This window comes from Oryctolagus cuniculus, chromosome 16 (genome assembly GCF_051225735.1).
Source record: "Oryctolagus cuniculus isolate XC-2025 breed Fujian yellow rabbit chromosome 16, ASM5122573v1, whole genome shotgun sequence".
In the NCBI taxonomy this organism is placed as follows: domain Eukaryota; kingdom Metazoa; phylum Chordata; class Mammalia; order Lagomorpha; family Leporidae; genus Oryctolagus; species Oryctolagus cuniculus.
The window spans coordinates 62,339,828-62,362,293 of record NC_142882.1 but is presented as its reverse complement, the minus strand read 5'-3'; the positions used below and the strand labels follow the sequence as shown (position 1 = coordinate 62,362,293).

Sequence of the window (22,466 nt, the reverse complement as noted above, 5' to 3'; positions counted from 1 at the left end):
TGCCTGCAGTGCCAGCATCCCATGTGGCATAAATTCAAATCCCTGCTGCTCCACTTCTGATCCAGCTCTCTGCTATGGCCTGGGAAAGCAGTAGAAGATGGCCCAAGTCCTTGGGCCCCTGCACCCACGTGGGAGACCCGGAAGAAGCTCCTGGCTCCTGGCTTCAGATCCTCCCAGCCCAGGCCATAGCAGAGAGCTGGATTGGAAGTGCAGCATTGGGACTCAAACTAGAGCACATATGGGATGCTGGCACTGCAGATGGTGGTTTTACCCTCCATGCCACACTGCGGGCTGCAGGCCCCATGGAATAACATTTTAAAGTACCAAAAGAGGGGCCGGTGCTGTGGCATAGCAGGTAAAGCCGCCACCTACAGTGCCAACATCCTGTATGGTTTGAGCCCCAACTGCTCCATTTCTGATCCAGCTCCCTGCTGTGGCCTGGGAAAGCAGTGGAAGATGGCTCAAGTCCTTAGGCTCCTGCACCTGCATGGGAGACCCAGAAGAAGCTCCTGGCTTCTGGCTGAGGATTGCCCCAGCTCCAGCTGTTGCGGCCATCTGGGGAGCGAACCAGCAGATGGAAGACCTCTCTCTCTCTCTCTCTGCCTCTGCTTCTTTGTAATTCTGCCTTTCAAATAAATAAATAAATCTTTTTAAAAAAATAAAGTACCAAAAGGAAAGATGAAAAATGTTTCAGACTATTTAAATCTTTTAAAAAGTTAATTAAGTAGTCAAAGATGAGGAATCTTCAAAAAGCTTATGGAAAAATCTGTATTATGAAAAATTATCCATAGATTGAATTTTTTATGCAAAATAAACATCTTTTTAGTTGTATTTTCTATCAACTTTTTGTAGTACTTTCATATTGTTAGGGTCTTACACTTGAAAAGTATATCATCATTTGAAGGTAGATTGTGATAAGTAAAAGATATTTACTGTAAGTGCTAAAGGATCCACAAAAATAGCCAAAGAAAGTGATAGTTAACAAACCAACAAAGAATATGGATTGGACTCATAGGAAAATTAATCCTAAATTAGGCAAAAATGAGGAAAAAGATAACAGAGAATAGATGGTACAAATAGCAAGATGGCAGACTTCAACATAACCATATCAGTATTCACATCAAATGTAAATGCAGTATAGTTCTCAATTAAAAGGCAGACATTTTCAATGTGAGCTAAAAAGTAATGCAGAATATATGATGCCTATAAGGACCATATTTTATCTGTAAAGATACGAGTGATGGGTGTTCGGCATAATAGCCAACATACTGGTTAAGAAACCTACATCTGACATTGGAATACCTGGGTATTATACCCATCTCCAGACCTTGGGAGGTAGCCATAATGGCTCAAGTAACCGGGCTCCTGCCACCCATGAGGGAGACCTGCATAGAGTTGCTGGCTCTTGGCATCAGCCCCACCCCAGCCCTGGCCATTGTGGGCATTGGAGGAGTGGACCAGTAGGTTGGAGTGCTCTGTTCTCTCTTTTTCTGTCTTTTGTGGTGCCATAAATATATAAGTACAAAGATAGACACTTAATTTTAAAAGTCACAGTTGAAAGTAATGCATTTTTTAAAAAGTATATCATGACAACACTAATGAAAGGAAAAATGAAGTGGCTATATTAATATTAAAGTAGATTTCAGAGCAAAGAATGTTACTAGGGATAGGGTAGATCATTTTATATTGATAAAGAGTTCCAGTCATCAGAACATACAATTCCACAGGTGACTCAAATGTACAGATATGTATGGTAACCATTACTCTAATCTCTCAGCTCATTAGTTTCCACCATGCAGAGGCAAATTTTCTAAGCAGTTTCTTGTCCTGGAATCAGGAATGTTCTGGAAATATGAGAGTACTTCAAAAATTTCATGAAAAATTTGAATTAAAAGATGTTTGTTATACAAAAAACTTTGTAGTCCTTGCATTGTTTTTTTCATATGTGCATGACAGATGAACTTTTTGAAGGCTTTCCATGCACATACAGGTATATACAGGCATATACAAACCTACATATTCTTTGTCTTAAATTCAGACAGTAGCATAACTTTATGTATTCTTCTGTACCTTTTCTTTCTTACTGTGCTGGTATCTTGGTGATTATTCCATATCAATAAATGTTGAATGAACTCATTCCTTTTAACAGCTCTATGTTAATCCATTGGATCTGAATTTACCTGATCTCTTTAATTTTGACTATGTGAAGTGTATTGTGTATTTATTTTAAAGTCTCTTGGGAATAAAGATGTAATTTCAATAGTTGCTAGTACTAATTTTTCTTTTAGGAATACTCAAGTATTCATACTCATGCTATATATTATGATAAATTGCTTGACTTTAAATGTATACCAAATTAAGTATGAATTGTATTTTTTCCTACACATGAAGTCTGTGTGTCTGCATGAAATATTGACAGGTGTTACATTTTGAAACATTTTTATGACATTTTATTTGCTTTTTAAATTCTTACCTCAATATGAAATTTGGTGTGTAGTTTGTCCTTTCTCATTTAGCACAATTTGTTTTATATCCAATTTTTGTCCGTTAGTAGATAATGCAGCATTGATCTTTAGGTCACACCTATTTTGGAAACGTATACTTTGAGAACTGTTACCAATATACACTTTGGCAAAAACATTATTTGGCTAAAAGCTTGCTGCCTTTTCCTTTTTTTTTATAGCAGTAGGTCAAACAGTATAATACCAAACCAATTTTGGTTTTTATAGTTAACCTTACTCTTTGGTTTATAGATTATATTATAAAAGGAAGCAATCTACAAAGACATGTACAAGTGTATCTGGGGGCCTAAATCCCTAAATGGCCATTTATATTTTCTTTATGGGTTTTCTGTAATTTTCATTCTTAGAGCAACAAAGATAGGCTGTCCATTATCCAAATTATCAACATTGTCATATACTTTATGCATCTGTTTGGTTTGTTAATGAACATTGATCCTAATGAAATGATAACTTGAAATTTTTGCCAGCATTTCATCAGCTGTTGAATCAGTGCAGCTGGCAGAAGTATTTACATTATATTCATTAGCTGATGAAGCCACTAGGAAGATTCACTGCAACTTCACATGGTAAATTCATTCACTCATGGGCTTTTTACATCATTCAATTCCATATTCCTCTGGTCAGGTTTCATAGCTCCTTGTTTACCTCTTTGGCCTTCACGTTGTGGTATTTAAGGGGATTGTCCTTACCCTATACACTTAGGCTTGCTTGTGTCATGTCTGAGGAGCCCTCTCCCCAGCACTGTGTCATAGAGAAGTCCCCCTCCCCAGTGCCTGCAGATTCAACCAACTGTGGATTGGAAATGTTTGAATAAAACATTTTTTACCTGAACAAATATGGATTTTTTTCACATCATTTTACTTTAAATAATACAGTCTAGCAACTATTTACACAGCATTTACATTGTATATTAGCCATTATGTTATCTCAGTATGATTCAAAATATATGGGAGAGAATGTGTACAGATTGTATGCAAACATCACACAATTTTATATAAAGTGCTTGAGCATCTGATGATTTTGTTATCTGTGGGGTCCCTGAAATCATTCCCGTTGGATACCAAGGACAGCTCTGCAGGTTTTGAATGTCCTCTTTCTCTGGAATGGTTTCCTTTTGGCTGAGAACATGATTTACTGACTAATGAGTGATCCTTAAGATTACTGTAGTGAACTCACGATGGGTTACTTTGTTCCCCAGGGAAAGTGTGGAGAGCCTGATTCAGAAGCATTCCTATGCCCGCTCACCCATCCGCACCTATGGAGGAGAAGAGGATGTCCTGGGGGATGAGAACCAGGCAACCCAGAATCGAGGTGAGATGGCTTCCAGGACTGCAGAACCTACAGGGGGAGGCGACAGGGGAGCTTATGGGATGTCTAGTCCTCAGGGTCCATACTGTCCAGAAAGGATCTCAGGAGTAGACAGCCTACTGCTGGTCTTTAGATGTCTCTATTTGCCTGTGAGTGGTGAGAGACTCCACTGACTGGAGGTTTCCTGTGGTTTGTTTTCCAGTGCAAAGACTATGAGCCTCTGAGTCAGAAGTCAGGAGGTGCTTGTCTGTGATCTGTAACCAAAGAGCCATTAAACCTGGGCGCGGCCCCTTAGTCGTCTTGTTCCTCGATTCTAGAATCTAAATATTAGAGAATCTTTTCCACCTGCATCAGGAATATCTTTCTAGGATCAAAGTCCAGAGTGGAAACTGCTTTTAAAGAAAGATTGCCCTAGTGAAGGGCATCTTGCAGAGTCAGAGGCCCCAGAGCAGAGTGGAAGGTGAACAAAGTTTCTTTGTTGCAAAGGCTCAGGGAGTAGGCCAGTGCAGAGAAACAAGGCCAGAGGTGCCCCCTCCTGGGAACAGGGATGTTCCTATGGGGAGAGAACCCTCTGCTCTGTTTCCTGTCTATAACATAGAAGCCATAATCAGTGAAAGCAGAAGACACCTCTTACAAATCAGTCCAAGTGTGACGCTGGTGATTATGCACTGGAGAAATCAGTGCCAATTCTCCTCTAAACTTCTAGATGCTGTGATGCAGGGAGATACACTTTTGTGGGTTCTTGGCTTTGGAAACGGGGTAGCTCTGTTGAGACCTACCCATCCAGCCTTCCTTATGGAGAGGCCACAGAAGTTAGGACAAATGCACACTATTTGCAGCTTTTTTTAAATGGGAGTTGTTACCTGCTGGTATGGTCCTGGTGTTTGGGAATTTATCAGCCATCTAATGAGTTAGGTCTCTTTATATTTAGTACATTTTCTCTTCCATGCAGGGAATAAGTAAAATCTTATCTAGAAAGGTAGATTTGCCTCGTGGCAATTCTCAGCTGTGTTTAGTCTTAAAACTGCAGTATTATGTATTTTTAAAAATAAATTGATCTTACAGATAATTCTTGATCTGCATATTGAAATAGTGCTTTCAGTCTAACCAGTGTTTTGCCTTTCAGGGTCAGCATTCACAACATCTGATAATTTGTCTCTCAGTTCCTGGGTATCATCTTCTTCCAGTTTTCCTGGATTTCAGCACCCACAGTCCCTGACTGCTCTTGGTACCAGTACAGCGTCCATAGCGACTCCCATTCCTCACCCCATCCAAGGTTCTCTGCCACCATATAGCCGCCTAGGGATGCCTCTGACACCCTCGGCCATTGCCACTTCCATGCAAGGGAGTGGCCCCACTTTCCCTTCATTCCACATGCCACGATACCATCACTACTTTCAGCAAGGGCCCTACGCTGCCATCCAAGGACTGCGCCATTCCTCTGCTGTGATGACGCCCTTTGTATGACTCTTCTAAAAAAATGGGAGACTCCAGATCCAGAATGTACAAATGGGTATGGAATTCTAGGGCAGGGTTGGGTGGGCAGGAGGCGGGGCATTGGAGCAGGGGCTCTCCAGGAGACCTGGGACCTATTAAAGAGGAGAGCTGGACTCAACCCTTACTGCTAAGGGCATGTACCATGGACCGGGGTTCATCTATAGTTGCGGGACAGTTGCTGGGTTCAGGAGAAAATCATGTAAAATTTCTTACCAGCCTGAGTCCTGCAACTAACAGGATATCAGTCTATCCAGGAATTTTCATAACATAAGGCAGATGACTCTTAAGGTGCATCATTCTTAGTGGTGGGCAATGCTGTGTCAATGCAGTAATGTATAAAACCAATGTGTATAGGTGTTCTTTCTGCTTTCCACAGGCTAAAAGAATCTTCAAAGAGGCAATACTACGTAGCATTCTGACCATAATGCCTAACTTAAGTCAATTTCTCTCTGTAGAAACCGGGAGCCAATAGAGAAATATCTATAGTGCTGTAGGTTAAGCATGTTTAGTTTTCCTCTGTGTTAGTTTGCTGGAGGAAGGAGCTGAGATATTGCTAATGCATCCTGTTGTGTGGATGAATATATGGTGATGCCTTCACCCAGTTCTTTTTGCAATATTGAAGGGCCAGTACCTGACAAGATCAGTTTCCAGTCTTGTATTCTTCCTTCTGATTCTCATTCGTGCAGTGACTTGTCATTTATGTAAGAAAATGGTCCATATACGATTTTGGAGCCATTGTTACATTGTAAAACTAAGATTTGCTTTTTCTAGGCTGCATTCTAAGTAGAGACTTTTTTTTTTAACTGACAGATACTCCAAAGCTGTGTGAGATGATCCTTGAGGCTTTCTTTCACCTACAGCTGCAATAAGATGGTTGTCCTGTTTGGGAAGCAATTTTTCTGCTGTGGGTGTCAAAGGCCCTTTTGTTTTCATGTCAGCTTTGGGAGACCTCATGGGTGTTAAAATGCCTTGGGTGAAATTCTCCTTTTCAGTAAATCTGCTTTGTTGCTGCTGCCACTGATTGACAGGGATTTGAGAATGACCATTCAAAATGTCCACATAGCCAAGATGGGCTCAGGACAATTGATGTGCCCATGTATCTGACTGGTCACTGGTCCTTTTTCTTACCATGTTATACTTACTGCTCCTGTGTCACTTTTCTAAGTCTATAATACGAAAAAATTGCATTTTATCTCGATGACTCCCAAACCAAAACATTGGCAGTTCTTGTAAGTCCATCTCATGCCTCCATCTACTTTATTTTCAACTCTGTCTTCTAAAGCCTTTCTTTAATGTACATAATAGTAATTAATTATATTTGTTTTGTATAACCTGCATGTTGTTTTGAGCAATATATGTCTATGCATTTATAGTCAGGCTAACACATTTAGCATTTTGCAACAGTTCATTTTCCCAGTAACAGAAATGTAATGGAGTGAGTAGTCTTTCAACTTTAGATATAGTGCATTCTAGCTACAGGGATGTGACCCTGTCTTCTTAGCAAATTTCCCCAAAACCCTATTTTAATTTAATCCAATTTTGGTATGTAATTTTCATTCTACTCTGTTCTTAGTGCAAAAATATTGAATCTGTTAAAAGAGATGGGAAGTATTGCTACTGACAGTAGAAGTGTATTTGAGGGTAAATGCAATATACTTATCACATCAGACTCCTCTGGGATTCTATTTGGTTGTTTTAATGTTAGCCTTTCCCATCTCAAATGGCTTTCTTGGGCATTTCCAGCCTAGGAAGCAGGGCCTCCATGGCACAGCCTGTCTATATGATGCCACTAGGTTTTGTACTCACCATTCTTTGCTGATTCCCAAGGTTTACTTACAAAAAAGCACGTGCTATTATAAGGCATCTCGAAGTCCTGTGACTGACATTGTAGCTTAATTTCTAACTTCTTGCATGTTATTCTGTACTATCCACAGGTTCTTTGCTTTCAAACAAAGTAAGGATTGGCATTTCTTTAAAAAAAAAACCAGTTATGATTAATATTTAAGATAAATATCCATAGATATTTATAGAATAGTTGGCCAGTGCTCCTTTGAATGCTGAGTACTGCTGCTTAAAGCAGGAATAACAAAAGATGTTATTTTACACAATGCTACTCAATACTTTGATAAATTACTGGTCTACTAAAGTGAATCTCTAAATCTTCTTTTCAGAGAATGAAAGAATTATTTTAATACTATTTTGACATTTCAACTAATCTTTGTATCTCAAAGTACGTTTTTATATTGGGGCTAAATATGGTCTTACACTGGTATTTCCTGACTGCATTCAACTAAAAGTAAGTAGAGTGCTTACAGAAAAGCAACAAATAAGAGATAAAAGCATGCCCTTGGAAGGTCACACCTGAAATTCTAAATTGGATATATTTTCAAAGTGTTAGTATTATTTATGGCACAGCGCAGAATACTAACCACTATACGATCATGGCATGTTAGTATTATTTAAACCAGAGCAAAGAAGCATAAATGAAATGGAGCTTAACCTAATCGGAGTCACAAGCCATAGGAGCTAAGGGGTAGGAAGTTAACCAGCTCAGGCCTCTCTGAGCTATTCTGGCTGATGATTCTTATTAACCCACTAGGAATTTAATATTTAAAATTCTAAAGTATATTCTACCAAAAGTAACTACAATTAAAGTATTTAATGAGAAAACCAATTGAGTAGTAGAGACCATAAGTTATATCTGGAATAAATTCAGAGTTTTCTACGTAAGTATACTCATTATAGTAGCAAAAAACATGGCTAATGTGCAGTGCTGCTAAGTTCTGCCAGACTTGCTGTATCTCATCTTAAGGAAGTAATTTGTAACTTGGTAGGTTCTGTGTTTGTAATTTGTTTTTAAAACATTTATCAGTAATTCTGAGCAAATTCAATAATCTTTTTTTACTTATTAAGCAAATCTTCCCTCTTCTGTCTACTGTTAGCAGGACATAGATAAACACATCCAGTTTGTGTCTAACATACCACAAATTATCAAGTAACAAGGTCTAGATTAATGAGCTTAAATTGCATTCCTCTTCCTTTTGAGTTTGTAAAAATAATATCTTGTCTGGAAGGCCTACTGCCATTTCTAGCAGGTGTGCACAGAATAGAGATGTTAAGAAGCTTCCAGACAATTGTTCCTGACCTGCCTCTGTGTAGGGTTATTCTATAGTAGTAGTTACATTGACTTCTGGAGCATTCCAGGGTCTACTCTCATCCACCCTTATTCATATTTCTGTTGTTTTGCTTCTCTGGTTATGAAAACACCACCCCCACTCCCGCTGCCTCCCGCCCAAAAATAAAACAGAAAAAGAAAGAGGAAGCCCCTGAAAAACCCAAGAGATACCAGAAGGAAAGCATACTTGTCGCCTACGTGGATTTCAGGATGTGTAACCCATTTCTGTACTTCACATGACCCTTTCAGACTCTCCTCCTGTAAGAATGTGTAAGCGAATTATATTGAGAAAAATCACCTTCAAATAAAGTAGATGGAATGACTTGACATCCCATTAACTATGCAGTCAAGTTTCGTTATGACTCAGAAACTAACAATTTTTAAAAATTCAATTATATAATGTGCAAAGTAACATATTGTAGGTAAAAGCAACATTTTATCAAAACCTTCCATTAACTGTGCAAAGAAAACTGTTTTCCTTATTAAACATTTAGGGAATTTATAATTATTACAAACAAAACAATACTGTCACCTAATTTCTTTTTAAGATTTATTTGAAAGGTAGAATGATAGGGAGAGAGGGTGAGACAGAGAAAGATATTCCATCTGTTGGTTCATCCCCCAAATGGCACCATAGCCAGGGTTGGGCCAAGCTAAAGTCAGGAGCCAGGAACTTCATCCTGATTTCCCTCATGGGTAGCAGAAGCCCAAGTACTTGGACCATCTTCCACTGCCTTCCCAGAGAGCTAGATCAGAAGCAGAGCAGCCAGGACTTGAACCAACACTCTGATATGGGATGACTGTGTCACAAGCTGTGGCATAACCTGCTGTGCCACAAATGCCAGCTCCCGTCACCTAAATTTAGACAAAGCACTGCGGACAAGAAGATAAGATTTTCAGCTTGCTCCTTTAAATAGTCTGGGAGGAAGATAGGTTTTATAACACGTTTTTATATTATTTTAGAATGTAATTTTTTCAAGTAAGCAACAGGAAGGCTGTAAACTCTTAAAACATTACAAAACCATAAAACTCTTTCTGTATTACTTACTATTCTATGCCAATTATAAAATATTCCAAAATGATTATCTTTCTTCAGCATGCTTGAATATGCAAAGATTCACGGATAAAAATTGCCCAGGCAAATAATCCTTGAGTACCTTCTAGATTTCTTTCTCTGTTCTCTCTCAAGTAATTTTAACCCCTCCTGTTTTTTTTTTTTAATTTTTTTTTTAATTTTTGACAGCAGAGTGGACAGTGAGAGAGACAGAGAGAAAGGTCTTCCTTTGCCGTTGGTTTACCCTCCAATGGCCGCCGCGGCCAGCGCTGACACATCGCGCTGATCCGAAGGCAGGAGCCAGGTGCTTCTCCTGGTCTCCCATGTGGGTGCAGTGCCCAAGGACTTGGGCCATCCTCCACTGCACTCCCGGGCCATAGCAGAGGGCTGGCCTGGAAGAGGGGCAACCGGGACAGAATCCGGCGCCCCGACCGGGACTAGAACCCACTGTGCCAGCACCGCAAGGCCGAGAATTAGCCTATTGAGCCGCGGCGCCTGCCAGCCCCTCCTGTTTTTAAACCAAGTATCTTTATAATAAGAAATAAAAACATTTTTGTGAAATACACCTACATACAGACAAAAAATACAGTTTGTTGTATTTTACTTTTGGTACATTAAAATAACGTATTTACGGTTTTGCTTTTTAAGTTTTCAGAGATCTAAAAGAATTTATTTCCTAAAGGCTAAACTTGGATGTAGCCTGCGTAGTAGACTCTCTCACAGTTCTGTTGTTTGCTGTGTTCCTTTGCTTAATGGATTGCGTGAGAACAGTCACTGTAAGGAAGTGTGTGTGCTAGGGTGGGGGAAGGGCATGGGAAATGTTTTATGAAGAAAGAAGTTATAAGCCTAATACTATGAAGTAACATCTAATGAAGTTCTTTTTAAGTGCAATATATTTATTTCTGCTAGAAATGTATTATCAACCTTATGTAATATTTGAAGCATTACATGTTATTTGTAAACAGCTTAAAATTATATATTACCCCAAATTGTACAGAAGTACAAATGTGTGGATATTATTTCTCTCATTAAAAATGGTGTGGTTTTTGATATATATGCACACATTACACCTTTAATGTTGTTATGTACTGTGTTTTGTGACTTTCTGTACCTCTACTGTCTGTAACGTGAACAGAAGAGGAGGGTCAGATAATGGGGAGTGGTCTGGAGGTCACAGCTAGCTACTCCCAGTCTTGACAAGGCCAGTGGGTGGCAATGCAATTTTGTAGTTTTGTCTTTAGTTGCATTTGAAAGCCTTTGGAGAAGACACTGCTCTCAAGTTTCCACCATTTCTCATGTTCCTACACCCAACTGCTTTCACTCACTATGCTGCCTGACAAGCCTTCAGAATCGAGTGATTTTGTGCCTCTCTGTGCCGGATGGTCCTAATGACTCTTTAATGTTTAAAAACTCCTGCCTCCTATTCTAGCCATGAACACTTGTATGTGCTGTAATATTATTACAGAAAGCAGGCTGACACAAAATAAGGTTAGCCACATCCGAAGTCTCAATCCTCCTTCCACAACAGCCTTTTAAAATATTTGACATCATCATTCCTTCTGCTTTCAAAATACCTGCTGTATTGTCCTTAATTTTTTTGTGCATGCTAAACACTGTTTTAAAAATCTTTTATTTGGAAAACTCCAAGCTCACAGAGAGGTTGTAGTATACCCTTTCCCCAGGCTTACCAATGGTCCTATTTGCTTTATCATTTGCATTCACACTGAGATGTGTAATATATACAAATTGTTACATCATTGAGAGTAAGTTACACACAACATGCGTCAGTAGCTCTAAATCTTCAAAGTGTATTTTCTAAAAATATGCATATTCCATTAAATAACTACCCTAGAATTAGCAACTTCAAGAAGTTTAACAATGATACCTTATGAGTTAGATTATCCACCATCTGTATTCCAATTTTGGTAAATGATTCAGTAATCTCTTCTGGGGCATAATTTTTCCTTCAGTACAGATCCATTTTGAAGTCATATATTTATTTTTATGTTTCTTTGGTCTTCTTTAGCCTGGTATAGTTCCTCAACCTGTCTTGATATTTCATGACAAAAAGATTGTTATTTTTTCATTGGCTTATAATTTATTACTATTCATTATTGTGGTGTTCATATTGTTCCAGATTTGGTCATTGAGAGCCTCTTCAAACTGGCTCCTTTGTCCTTTTGTCATGCTATAATACTTCATCTGGATGTCCCATGTGGGTGGCAGGTAGTACCATATATATATATATATATATATATATACACACACACACACATACACACACACACATATATATATAGACACACACATATACACACACATTCCATATATATAAGTACCGTATATATCAAAGTACCATATATATATATATATATATATATACATATACACCATATATAAGTACCATATATAACCAAGCACCATTATATATATATATGGTACTTCTTCAATTTCTGGCATAACAAGATATTCTAAGCTCATCTTGTATCTTCCTTGCCACAGCCCTGGAATCAACCATTTCTCCGAAGAGCCTTGGCTATTTTTTTTATTGGAAGGGCATTAGAGACCAAGATTTGGCTGCCAGTTGTATTAATGGGGGTATATTTCTTTCCTTGGCCTTTCAGGAATCAGAGTTAGAATACATGTATGTATCCATATGACTCCCTGTATATGGGCAAATATGTGTGAGGATAAAATGCATTAGAAATCATGAGTTCCTGCTGGGATTTTTGATCCCCTCACATTCCTGTAGGGTTCTTTTTTTCCTTGTGTTGCCCTACACCATAGCTGTGTCTACTTTTTTCCTCTACTGTGTGTAACTTGGCTGACAACAACTGCTTATTTATTTGCTAAATTCTATTGTACCTTTAGACTAATTTCCTATTGCTTTATTCATACAGTGTCAATAAACCTAAAAAGAGGTCAGGATTTATTTTTTGTTTTCCCCTGCTACTCAATTGAGAATATATTCAAATGACATGTTCAGCAGTTATTTAGATTAGTTCTCTTTTTATTTTATTTTTTTACCTTCCTGGTAGAATATTATTCATTTGCCATAAAACTGGGCTTATTTGTTCAGTTTGCTTGCAATTTTAATGGAGTTTTCCCCATTCTTAATGATTATTTTAAAAATATACAGAAAATTAGTGTGCTTCCTACAGAAAACTCATAGAACTAATAAGAGAAGCCAGCAAGTTATCTATAGCTGTGAACAAACTGATCCTTTAGTTCATATGGAAAAGCAGAAGACCCAGAATAGCCAATACAGTATTGAATAAGAACAATACAGAGGATTGATGGTACCCAACTTCAAAGCTCACTAACGGGGGAGAGGATTTGCCAGAGCAGTTAAGCCACTGCTTGGGAAGCCCCCATCCCATATGAGAGTGCTTGGATTCATATCCTGAGACTGTGCCTGATTCTAGCGTCCTGCTAATGTGCATCGACATGGGTAGCAGGTAATGGCCCTAATATGCTGCCACCCACATTGGAGACGCGGATGGAATTCCTGGCTCTTGGCCTCATCTTGGGCCACCCCTGGCTGTTTTGGGCATTGGGGAGTAAACCAGCAAATAGATCTCTCTTTATTTCTATGTCTTATAAAATAAAATAAATAGAAATCAGATTTACTACAAAGCTACAGTAATGAAGATAGTATGATATTGGCAAGAAAACAGATGGGTCAGTGGAACAGAATAGAGCCAAGAAGCAGATTCACCTGAATATAACCAACAGATCCTTGATAAGGAACAAAGGCAATGCAGTGGGAAAGTAGCTGTCTTTTCAGCAGATGGCTCTGGAAGAACTGAACACCAAGGCAAAACTGTGAGTGTAGACAGAGACCTGACGTCTTTTGCAGAAATTAACTCAAAATGTTTCATAGATCTAAATGTAAAATGCAAAACTATAAAACTTCTAGAAGGTAACAGAAGAGAGAATCTAGGCAACTTTGTTAATTTTGTCTTTGTTTAGATACAACACCAAAAGCACAATCCACTAACAGAAAAAAGTTAATATTATGGGCTATATTAAAATTAAAACATCTGTTCTGTGAAAGACACTGTTAGGAGAATGCAAAGACTAACAGACTTGCAGAAAATATTTGCAAAACACTTGTATGATAAAGGACTTTTGTTCAAAATTTATAAAGATCTCTTAAAACTCAACAACAGGGGGGCCAGCATCATGGCCTTGAGGGTAAAGCTGCTGCTTGCAGTGTTGCCATCCTATATGGGTGCTGGTTCAAGTCATGGATGCTCCACTTCTGCTCCAGATCCCTGATAATGAGTCTGGGAAAGCAGTGGAGGATGTCCCAAGTGCTTGGACCCGGATATCCATGTGGGAGACCCAGAACAAGATCTTGGCCCCTGGCTTCAGACCAGTCCAACTCTGGCCATTGAGGCCTTTTGGGGAGTGAACCAGCAGATGGAAGATCTCTCTCTCCCTCTCTCTCTTTCTCTGTAACTCTGCCTTTCAAATAAAGTAAATCTTCAAAAAAGAAAACAAAAACTCAACAATAGAACAAAGCAATTATAATATGCACAAAAGACTGTCCTGAACAGATACCTCACCAAGAAGTATATATGGATGACAAATAAGTATATGGAAAGATGCTCAGCAGCACATGTGATTAGGGAATTGCCAGTTAAAAGAACATGACATGCCACCACACACCTGTTAAAGTGGCCAAAATCTAAAGCCCTGGCAAGGCCAGTGCTGTGAGGATGAAGAGCCATAGGAACTCTAATCCACTGCCAGTGGGAATGCAATATAGTACGCCATTTTAAAAGATGGTTTACCAGTAGCATAGTTCTACATAATCTAGCAGTTGTGCTCTTAGGTCTTCTGTGTCCACACAAAAACCTGCATATGAGTGTTTATAACAACTGTATTCATAATTGTCAAAACTTGAAAGGAACCCAGATGTGTTTACTAGGTGAATGGCTGAACAGACCATGGCACATCTGTCAGCTGGAATTTTATTCAGTGATGATGAAAAGAATGTGATATCAAGCCATGAAAAGTCATGGAATAACTGTGAGTGCACATGGCTAATTGAGAAACCAGTCCAAAAATCCTGCCTACTGTGTGATTCTAACTATATGACATTCTGGAAAGTGCGAAATTAGAGACATAAAAAACATGAGTACTTTCCAGGGTTTGAGAGGGAGAGGGAAGAATGGCTAGATGGCACACAAGGAATTTTTGGAGCAGCAAAACAATTCCATAATGGTGCTATAACTTTGCGTACATGAAATTATACATCTGTCACAACCCATAGAACTGGACAACTCAAAGAGTAAACAGTATGTAAACTATGGATTAATAATAATGCCTCAATATTGGTTCAGGTATTGTAACACATGTGTTCCAGTAATTCTAGATGTTTACAATAGGGCAAACTGTGTACAAGGTGAGGGAGAGTTTTGTGCGAACCTTGCACTGTATGCTTTTTCTGCAAACCTAAAAGTACTTTGAAAATAAAGTCTCTAAGTATAAACAAGGAGATATCATTTCACATCCACCAGGATGACTATAATAATGATGGACAAGGACAGTAAGTGTTGCCAAGGAGGTAGAGACACTGGAACTCTTGTACACTGGTGGTGAGAATATAAAATACTACAACCACTTTGGAAAACAGACTGGCAGTTCATCAAAAGGATAAACACAGAGTTGCCTTATGAATTGGCAGTTCCACTCCTAGGTGCATACCTAGGAGAAATGAAAATATATGCTGACAGAAAAACTTGTTCATAAATGTTCATAATAACATTGTTCAAAATACACAAGTGGGAAAAATCCAAATATTCATTAACTGGTGGAGGGATAAATATATGACATAGCCATACAATGGAATATTAATAAGCTATAAAAGTGTGAAATGTTGATAATGTTGCAATCTGGGTGAATTTGGAAAACATGCTAGGAGAAAGAAGCATCACAAAGGACTACACATGTATGATGCCATTTATGTGAAACAGCCAGCACAGGAATATCCACAGAGACCAGGGCATGCCAGGGGCTGGAAGGAGGGAGCAACAGAAAGGATTGCCAATAGATATGGTGTTTCTCTACAGTACAAATGTAGAATAATGTTGATAATTGCAAAACATTGTGAATAGACCAAAATAACAATTATTACACATGATTTTACGTTGTTTTTATTAATTTTTATAAGATTTTTTTTGAAAGGCAGAGTTAGAGAGACAGAGACAGAGATAGAGATAGAGATAGAGATAGAGATAGAGATAGAGATAGAGATAAGAGAGAGGTCTTCCACCTGCTGGTTCACTCCCCAAATGGCTGCAATGGCCAGAGCTGGGCTGATCAGAAGCCAGCAGCCAGGAGCCAGGAGCTACCTCTGGGTTTCCCCATATGTGTATAGGGGCCCAAGCACTTGGGCTATCTTCCAATGTTTTCCCAGGCACATTAGCTGAGAGCTGGACTGGAAGCGGAGCAGCTGGGACTCAAATTGGAACCTTTATGGGATGCTGGTGCTGCAGGTGGGAGTTTTACCAGCTACACTCCATAGTACCTCTTATTCTTATATATTGGAGAAGCAGAGAGCACTTCCATCTGCTTCAGCTGGGGTGCCAACGCTGGAGCCAAGAACTCAATCCAGGTTTTCCATGTGATTATCAGGGGCCCCATCATTTGAACCCATTTTTGCTGCCTCCCAGGGGTTAAAAGGAAGCTAGAGTCAGGAGTTGGGATTCATACCCAGGTACTCTAATGCAGGTCATGGGTGTCCTAACTGGCTTCTAAACACTAGGCCAAACACCCAACCCCTAAAACTTCAAACACTTTAAAACAGCACATTTTAGGGCCTGTGTGTGGTGTCACATATCCAAGCACTGGTCTGAGTGTCAGCTGCTCCGCTTCTGACCCAGCTCCCTGCTAATGTACCCAGGAAAGCAATATGGAAGACAGCTCCGAGTACTTGGGCCCCTGCTACCCACAGGGGAGACCCAGATGGAGTTCCTGGCATTCCTGGCTACTGGCTTCTGCCCAGCCCAGCTTTGACTGTTGTGGCCATAGTGAGCCAGAATATGGAAGCTGTGTCTCTCCCTCTCTCTGTCAATCTGCATTTTCTCCCTCCCTCCCTCCCTCCCTCCCTCCCTCCCTTCCCTCCCTCCCTCTCTTCCTTCCTCCCTCCCTCCCTCCCTCCCTCCCTTCCTTCCTTTCCTTTCCTTTCCTTTCCTTTCCTTTCCTTTCCTTTCCTTTCCTTTCCTTTCCTTTCCTTTCCTTTTTTAAATATTTATTTATTTGAAAGTTAAAGGTACACAGAGAGAGGAGAGGCAGAGAGAGAGAGAGGTCTTCCATCTGTTGGTTCACTCCCCAGTCGTCCACAGTGGCCGGAGCTGTGCCAATCCGAAGCCAGGAGCCAAGAGCTTCTTCCTGGTCTCCCACATGGGCACAGGGGCCCAAGGACCTGGGCCATCCTCTACCACTTTCCCAGGCTACAGTAGAGAGCGGGACTGGAAGTGGAGCAGCCGGGACTCAAACCGGAGCCCATATGGGATGCCAGGACCACAAGCAGTGGCTTTAACTGCTACACCACAGCGCCAGCTCCCTGCATTTCAAATAAATAAGATAAAGCTCAAGAAAATATCAGTACATTTTATGCTATGTGATTTACATTTCACTAAAGCTGTTATTTGAAACATGACAAACAAAAGACCCAAATTTTATCCAGCAAAATTTTATTTCCATTATTTAGGGCCCGACTTATCAACTTTGAAGATTTCCAGCAGGGCAGCTCTCATGTGTTTTTAAGGAGTAAAGAGTGGCTGTCTAGAGTCCTTTCCGTGCTTTATTTATTTCATCTGTAAAAAGTAGATAATGCTGCTTATTTCATAATATTGAATGGGTTTTAGGGCCTCACTGTACTTGAAATTTAGGCTGTTACTGGATACAAGTGATTAGGAAATAGGAAAAGTCCACTAAGAGATGGAATAGCAAGTAGAGATAGGAACCAGGGCCAGTGGAGACCAGGCTGGAGCTGTACTGAATAGAGAGAGAGAGAGAGAGAGAGAGAGAGAGGGAGAGAGAGGAGCTCATCTTGTCTGGGCTGGTAGTGGGAAATGAGGAGGACAGGATGGAGGGCAGACTATGGGGCAGATGGCAGAGGAAGACCTCAGGGTTCAGTTAGCAGAGCTGGAGGCCAGAAAAGAGGGTAGGGAAGCACTGGTCATAAAAGAGCTTAGTTCAGGGCTCTACCTGACTCAACAGGTTCATCCTTCCTGCTGCCTACATACATGGACAAACACCAACAAGAATCCAATCAGTTTAAAAGACCTTAACAAGGCCATGTAGTCCAAGTGTTAATTTCATAGTTAAAAATATGAGATTGTCCAGAGCATACTGGTGGTGCTTCTGGGCCACGATGTCATAAACAAAATTAAATCTTAAATCAATCTAAAATACTATGTCAAACATGGCCTACAGATTCGTCACATATCATTGCTTTTTGTGCTATGTTTTGCATTTATTTTACCCATAAATATCCTAAAATCCATTCCTGAATATATTAGAAGATTTTAGTTATTAATACTGAAGATAGAATTCTTATATTAGTTATTTTGGTGGTAAATAAAAGATTGTACATGGGAAGGTTGAGTTAAGATGACAGAGAGGAGAGGGAGCCTGCTGCTCTAGCCTTGGAGAAGATAGTTTTAAAAAAGTGGAAACAGTGCAGTCTCAGGGAAGAGTTAGGGAGAAAACAGCAGAGGAATCTATGCAGACTGGAGGGACACAGTGGACCTACAGGGAGGGTAAGGACATGTACAACTCAGGACCCCAACAGCTGAGAGCCTCCTCTCCAGTGATGGAGTGAGGTGAGACCACACTGCAGCAGCCCAAGCCACTGGCAAAACAGCTGCAGGAAGAGCCTAGAGGGAATCCAGCTTGGAGCCCCATGGGTGGTAGTGTACCTGCCAAACTAGAGGAGAAAAAGCAAACGGTGGGCCTGTTTTCTCTGTCCCTGATCACCCTGCAACTGCATCCTGTAATAAGCTGATAGAAGGCATGCATCATTTTGGACATATGTAACATCTGCACCAGCTTGTGTCAGCACTCAGCAACCAGCCAAGGTGGAGGCTCCTGAGTCTGGTGGGGAGAACAGACAGGAATCTGGGTGCTTGTGACTGTGGGAGGCTTGTGTGCCAGGACTTTGAAAACACTGAGGCTTCGTGGGAGGACTCAGGGTGTGGCTGGGACTTTGGGCAGTCACCGTGGGAGGCTCCACATGATTAGGGCTCCCTGGTTACCTGGTGAGGGACATTTCTGGGGAATCTGAGCTTACACTGAGGACTGTACAGATTATTTGTGTGGTCCTGGTGGTAGAGCGGACCAATAATATACCCAATGGGGCTAGCATCCAGGCACTGATCTCCTTTGAGGAAAGGAGCTCAGCTGAGTCTATACCAACAGACAAGAACAAATCTCCTCTCTGTTAACAAAAAAAAAGAAGAGATTTACCACACCAAACCTGGGTGTGTCATCTCAGACACACCCTACACCTTGGAGCACTCAAAAGATCTCCTTGGCCACACCCACCACAGGTCTCTAGGTATTCTCTGAAAGCAGACACTCCACTAAACCACAGACATAGTCCAAAGATAAAAGCCACTACAGGGGGAAAAAAAAAATGAGTATCTCCACAAATGCCAAATAAAAATTGCACTGATTTAAGAAACAAGAATAAGGAAGAGAATATCACGCCCCCAAAAGAACATAACATTTCAATACTATATTGTGAAGATGATGAGATTGAAGAAATGCCAGAAATAGAACTCAAACATTGATCATAGGATTGCTTAGAAGTAATCAGAAACAAATGCATGAACTAATGAAATCTGTATATGACATGAAAAAAAATTTCTCCCACAAAATTGAGATCTTAAAGAGAAATCAAAATGAAATCTTAGAAATGAAAAATTCAATAGAACAAATAAAAAAATGTAGTGGAAAGCCTTAACAACAGAATTGGTGAAGCAGAAGAAAGAATATCCGGCTTAGAAGACAAAGCCCAGGAAGTTATACAGTCAGACCAAGCAAAGAAGAAGAAATTGGAAAACTAAAAAACACTGTTGGTAATCTACAGGATACTTTCAAAGATCCAACATATTGGTTCTAGGAGTTCCTGAAGATGTGGAAAGAGAGAAAGATTAGAAGTCCTTGTTAGTGCAATAATAAGAGAAAATTCCCCTAATTTGGAGAAAGAGACATCCAAGTACAGGAAGTACATAGAATTCCTAATAGACATGACCAGAAAAGATCTTTATCATGACTCTTTGTAATCAAACTCTTCACAGTAAAGCATAAAGAAGAGATTCTAAAACATGCACGAGAGAAATGCCAGATTACTTTCAGAGGATCTCCAATTAGACTCACAGCAGACTTCTCATCAGAAACCCTATAGGCTAGAAGAGAATGGCGAGATATATTCCAAGTCTTAAGAGAAAAGAACTTTCAACCCAAAATACTATACCCTGCAAAGCTCTCATTTGTGAATGTAGGTGGAACAAAGACCTTCCATGACAAACAGAAATTGAAGGAATATGTCACTACTTGTCCAGCCCTGCAAAAGATGCTTAAGGATGTGCTGCAACAGAAAAACAGAAACATGGTCATCACTACAAAAGAAGGTAAAGGAATGAAATCTCCCAGTAAAAGTACAAAAAAAAAAAAAAAGCCAAAGTAAAAATGGCAGGGCAAAATCGTTATTTATCAATAGTCACCTTGAATGTAAATAGCTTCAACTCTCCAGTTAAAAGACACAGATGGGCTGAATGGATTGAGAAACAAAACCCATCTATTTGCTGCCTACTAGAAACACATCTCACAAGAAAGATGCACACAATCTGAAAGTGAAAGAATGGAAAAAGATATTCCATGCCAAAAAAAAAAAAAAAAAAGGAGCTGGAGTAGCCATCCTAATATCAGATAAAATATACTTTAACACAAAAACTCAGTGGAGGATGGCCCAAGTACTTGGGCCCAGCACCCGCATGGGAGACCAGGAGAAGCACCTGGCTCCTGCCATCAGTCAGCACAGTGCGCCGGCCAAAGCACGCTGGCCGCGGCAGCCATTGGAGGGTGAACCAATGGCAAAGGAAGACCTTTCTCTCTGTCTCTCTCTCTCACTGTCCACTCCGCTGTCGAAAAAAAAAAAAAAAAAAGAGAGAGAGAGAGAGAGACAAAGCGCCGCAGCTCACTAGGATAATCTTCTGCCTGCGGCACCAGTACCCCAGGTTCTAGTCCAGGTTGGGGTGCCGGTTCTGTCCCGGTTGCTCCTCTTCTAGTCCAGCTCTCTGCTTTGGCTTAGGAAGGCAGTGGAGGATGGCCCAAGTGCTTGGACCCTGCACCCACATGGGAGACCAGGAGGAAGCACCTGGCTCCTGGCTTTGGATCGGTGCAGCACGCTGGCCGTAGTGGCCATTTTGGGGGGTGGTGAACCAATGGAAGGAAGACCTTTCTCTCTCTTTCTGTCTCTCTCTGTCTCTCTCTCACTGTCTAACTCTGCCTGTCAAAAAGAGAGAGAGAGAGAGCAAGAGTGAGCACTATGAATTGAGTAAGGGATGAATTCAACAGGAAGATGTAACTATTATAAATGTATATGCACCTAATTACAGGGCACCTGGCTATTTAAAAGAAATGTTAATGGATCTAAAGGGAGACATAGAATCCAATACAATAGTAATGAGGGACTTCAATACCCCAATTTCAGCTATGGACAGATCAACAAGACAGAAAATCAGCAAGGAAACAGCAGATTTAATTGAAACTATAAGCCATACGGACCTAAAAGATATGATCTGTTTCACAATTCACATTCACAATGGAATGAAGCTGGAAATCAGTGACTGAGGAATCTCTAGGATATATGCAAACACACAGAGACTGAATAACATGCTCCTGAATGAATAGTGGGTCACAGAAGAAATCAAAAGAGAAATAAAAAAATTTCTGGAAACAAATAAAGATGACAATACAACATATCAAAACTATGTGATACAGCAAAAGCAGTGTTAAGAGGAAAGTTTATAGCAATTGATGCCTACATCAAGAAATTGGAAAGGTACCAAATAAATGAGCTATCAATGCATCTCAAGGATCTAGAAAAACAACAGCAAACCAAACCAAAAACTAATAGGAGTAAAGAAATAATTAAAATTAAAGAAGAAATCAACAAAATTGAACCAAAAACCAATCCAAAAAATCAGCAAATGAAGAGCTGGTTTTTTGAAAAAATAAACAAAATTTACCAACTAACCAAAAAAAAAAAAAAAAAAAAAAAAAAAGGAGAGAGAAGACCCAATCAATAAAATTAGAGATGAAAAAGGAAATGTAACAACAGACATCACAGAAATAAAATTAATACAAAGAGCTGTATGCCAACAAGCTGGGAAATCTAGCAGAAATGGATAGATTCCTGAACACATACAACCTACCTAAATTGAGCCATGAAGACATAGAAAACCTAAACAGACCCATTACCAAGACAGAAATTGAATCAGTAATAAAGACCCTCCCAAAATTCTTTCCAGGAAGCCAGCATCACCTTAATTCCTAAACCTGAAAAAGATGCATCAGAGAAAGAGAACTACAGACCAATTTCCCTGATGAATATAGACACGAAAATCCTTATCAAAATTCTAGCCAATCAAATCAAACAGCACAACAGAAAGATCATTCACCTGGACCAAGTGGGATTTATCCCTGGTATGCTGGGATGGTTCAACATTTGCAAAATAATCAATGTGATACATCACATTAACAAACTGGTGAACAAAAATCATATGATTATCTCAATGGATGCAGAGAAAGCATTTGATAAAATACAGCACGCTTTCATAATGAAAACTCTAAGCGAGCTGGGTATAGAAAAAACATTCCTCAACAC

At 39.8% G+C, this 22,466-nt stretch overlaps 1 protein-coding gene across 2 annotated transcripts in view; it reads left to right on the top strand.

Moving 5' to 3' along the window:
• TBX20 (T-box transcription factor 20) overlaps window positions 1–5,432 on the top strand; it is a 57,206-nt gene extending 51,774 nt beyond the window's left edge. The window contains exons 7-8 of one of the 2 annotated variants that reach the window (XM_002713752.6): window positions 3,721–3,833; window positions 4,957–5,432. In XM_002713752.6, the coding sequence (XP_002713798.1) occupies window positions 3,721–3,833; window positions 4,957–5,297 (454 nt within the window). In that variant the 3' untranslated portion in view covers window positions 5,298–5,432. Of the gene's footprint in view, window positions 1–3,720; window positions 3,834–4,032; window positions 4,896–4,956 lie in introns of those variants that run through there. The other variant, XM_089315508.1, reaches the window with a different exon arrangement.
• The last annotated feature ends 17,034 nt before the right edge of the window (window positions 5,433–22,466 follow it).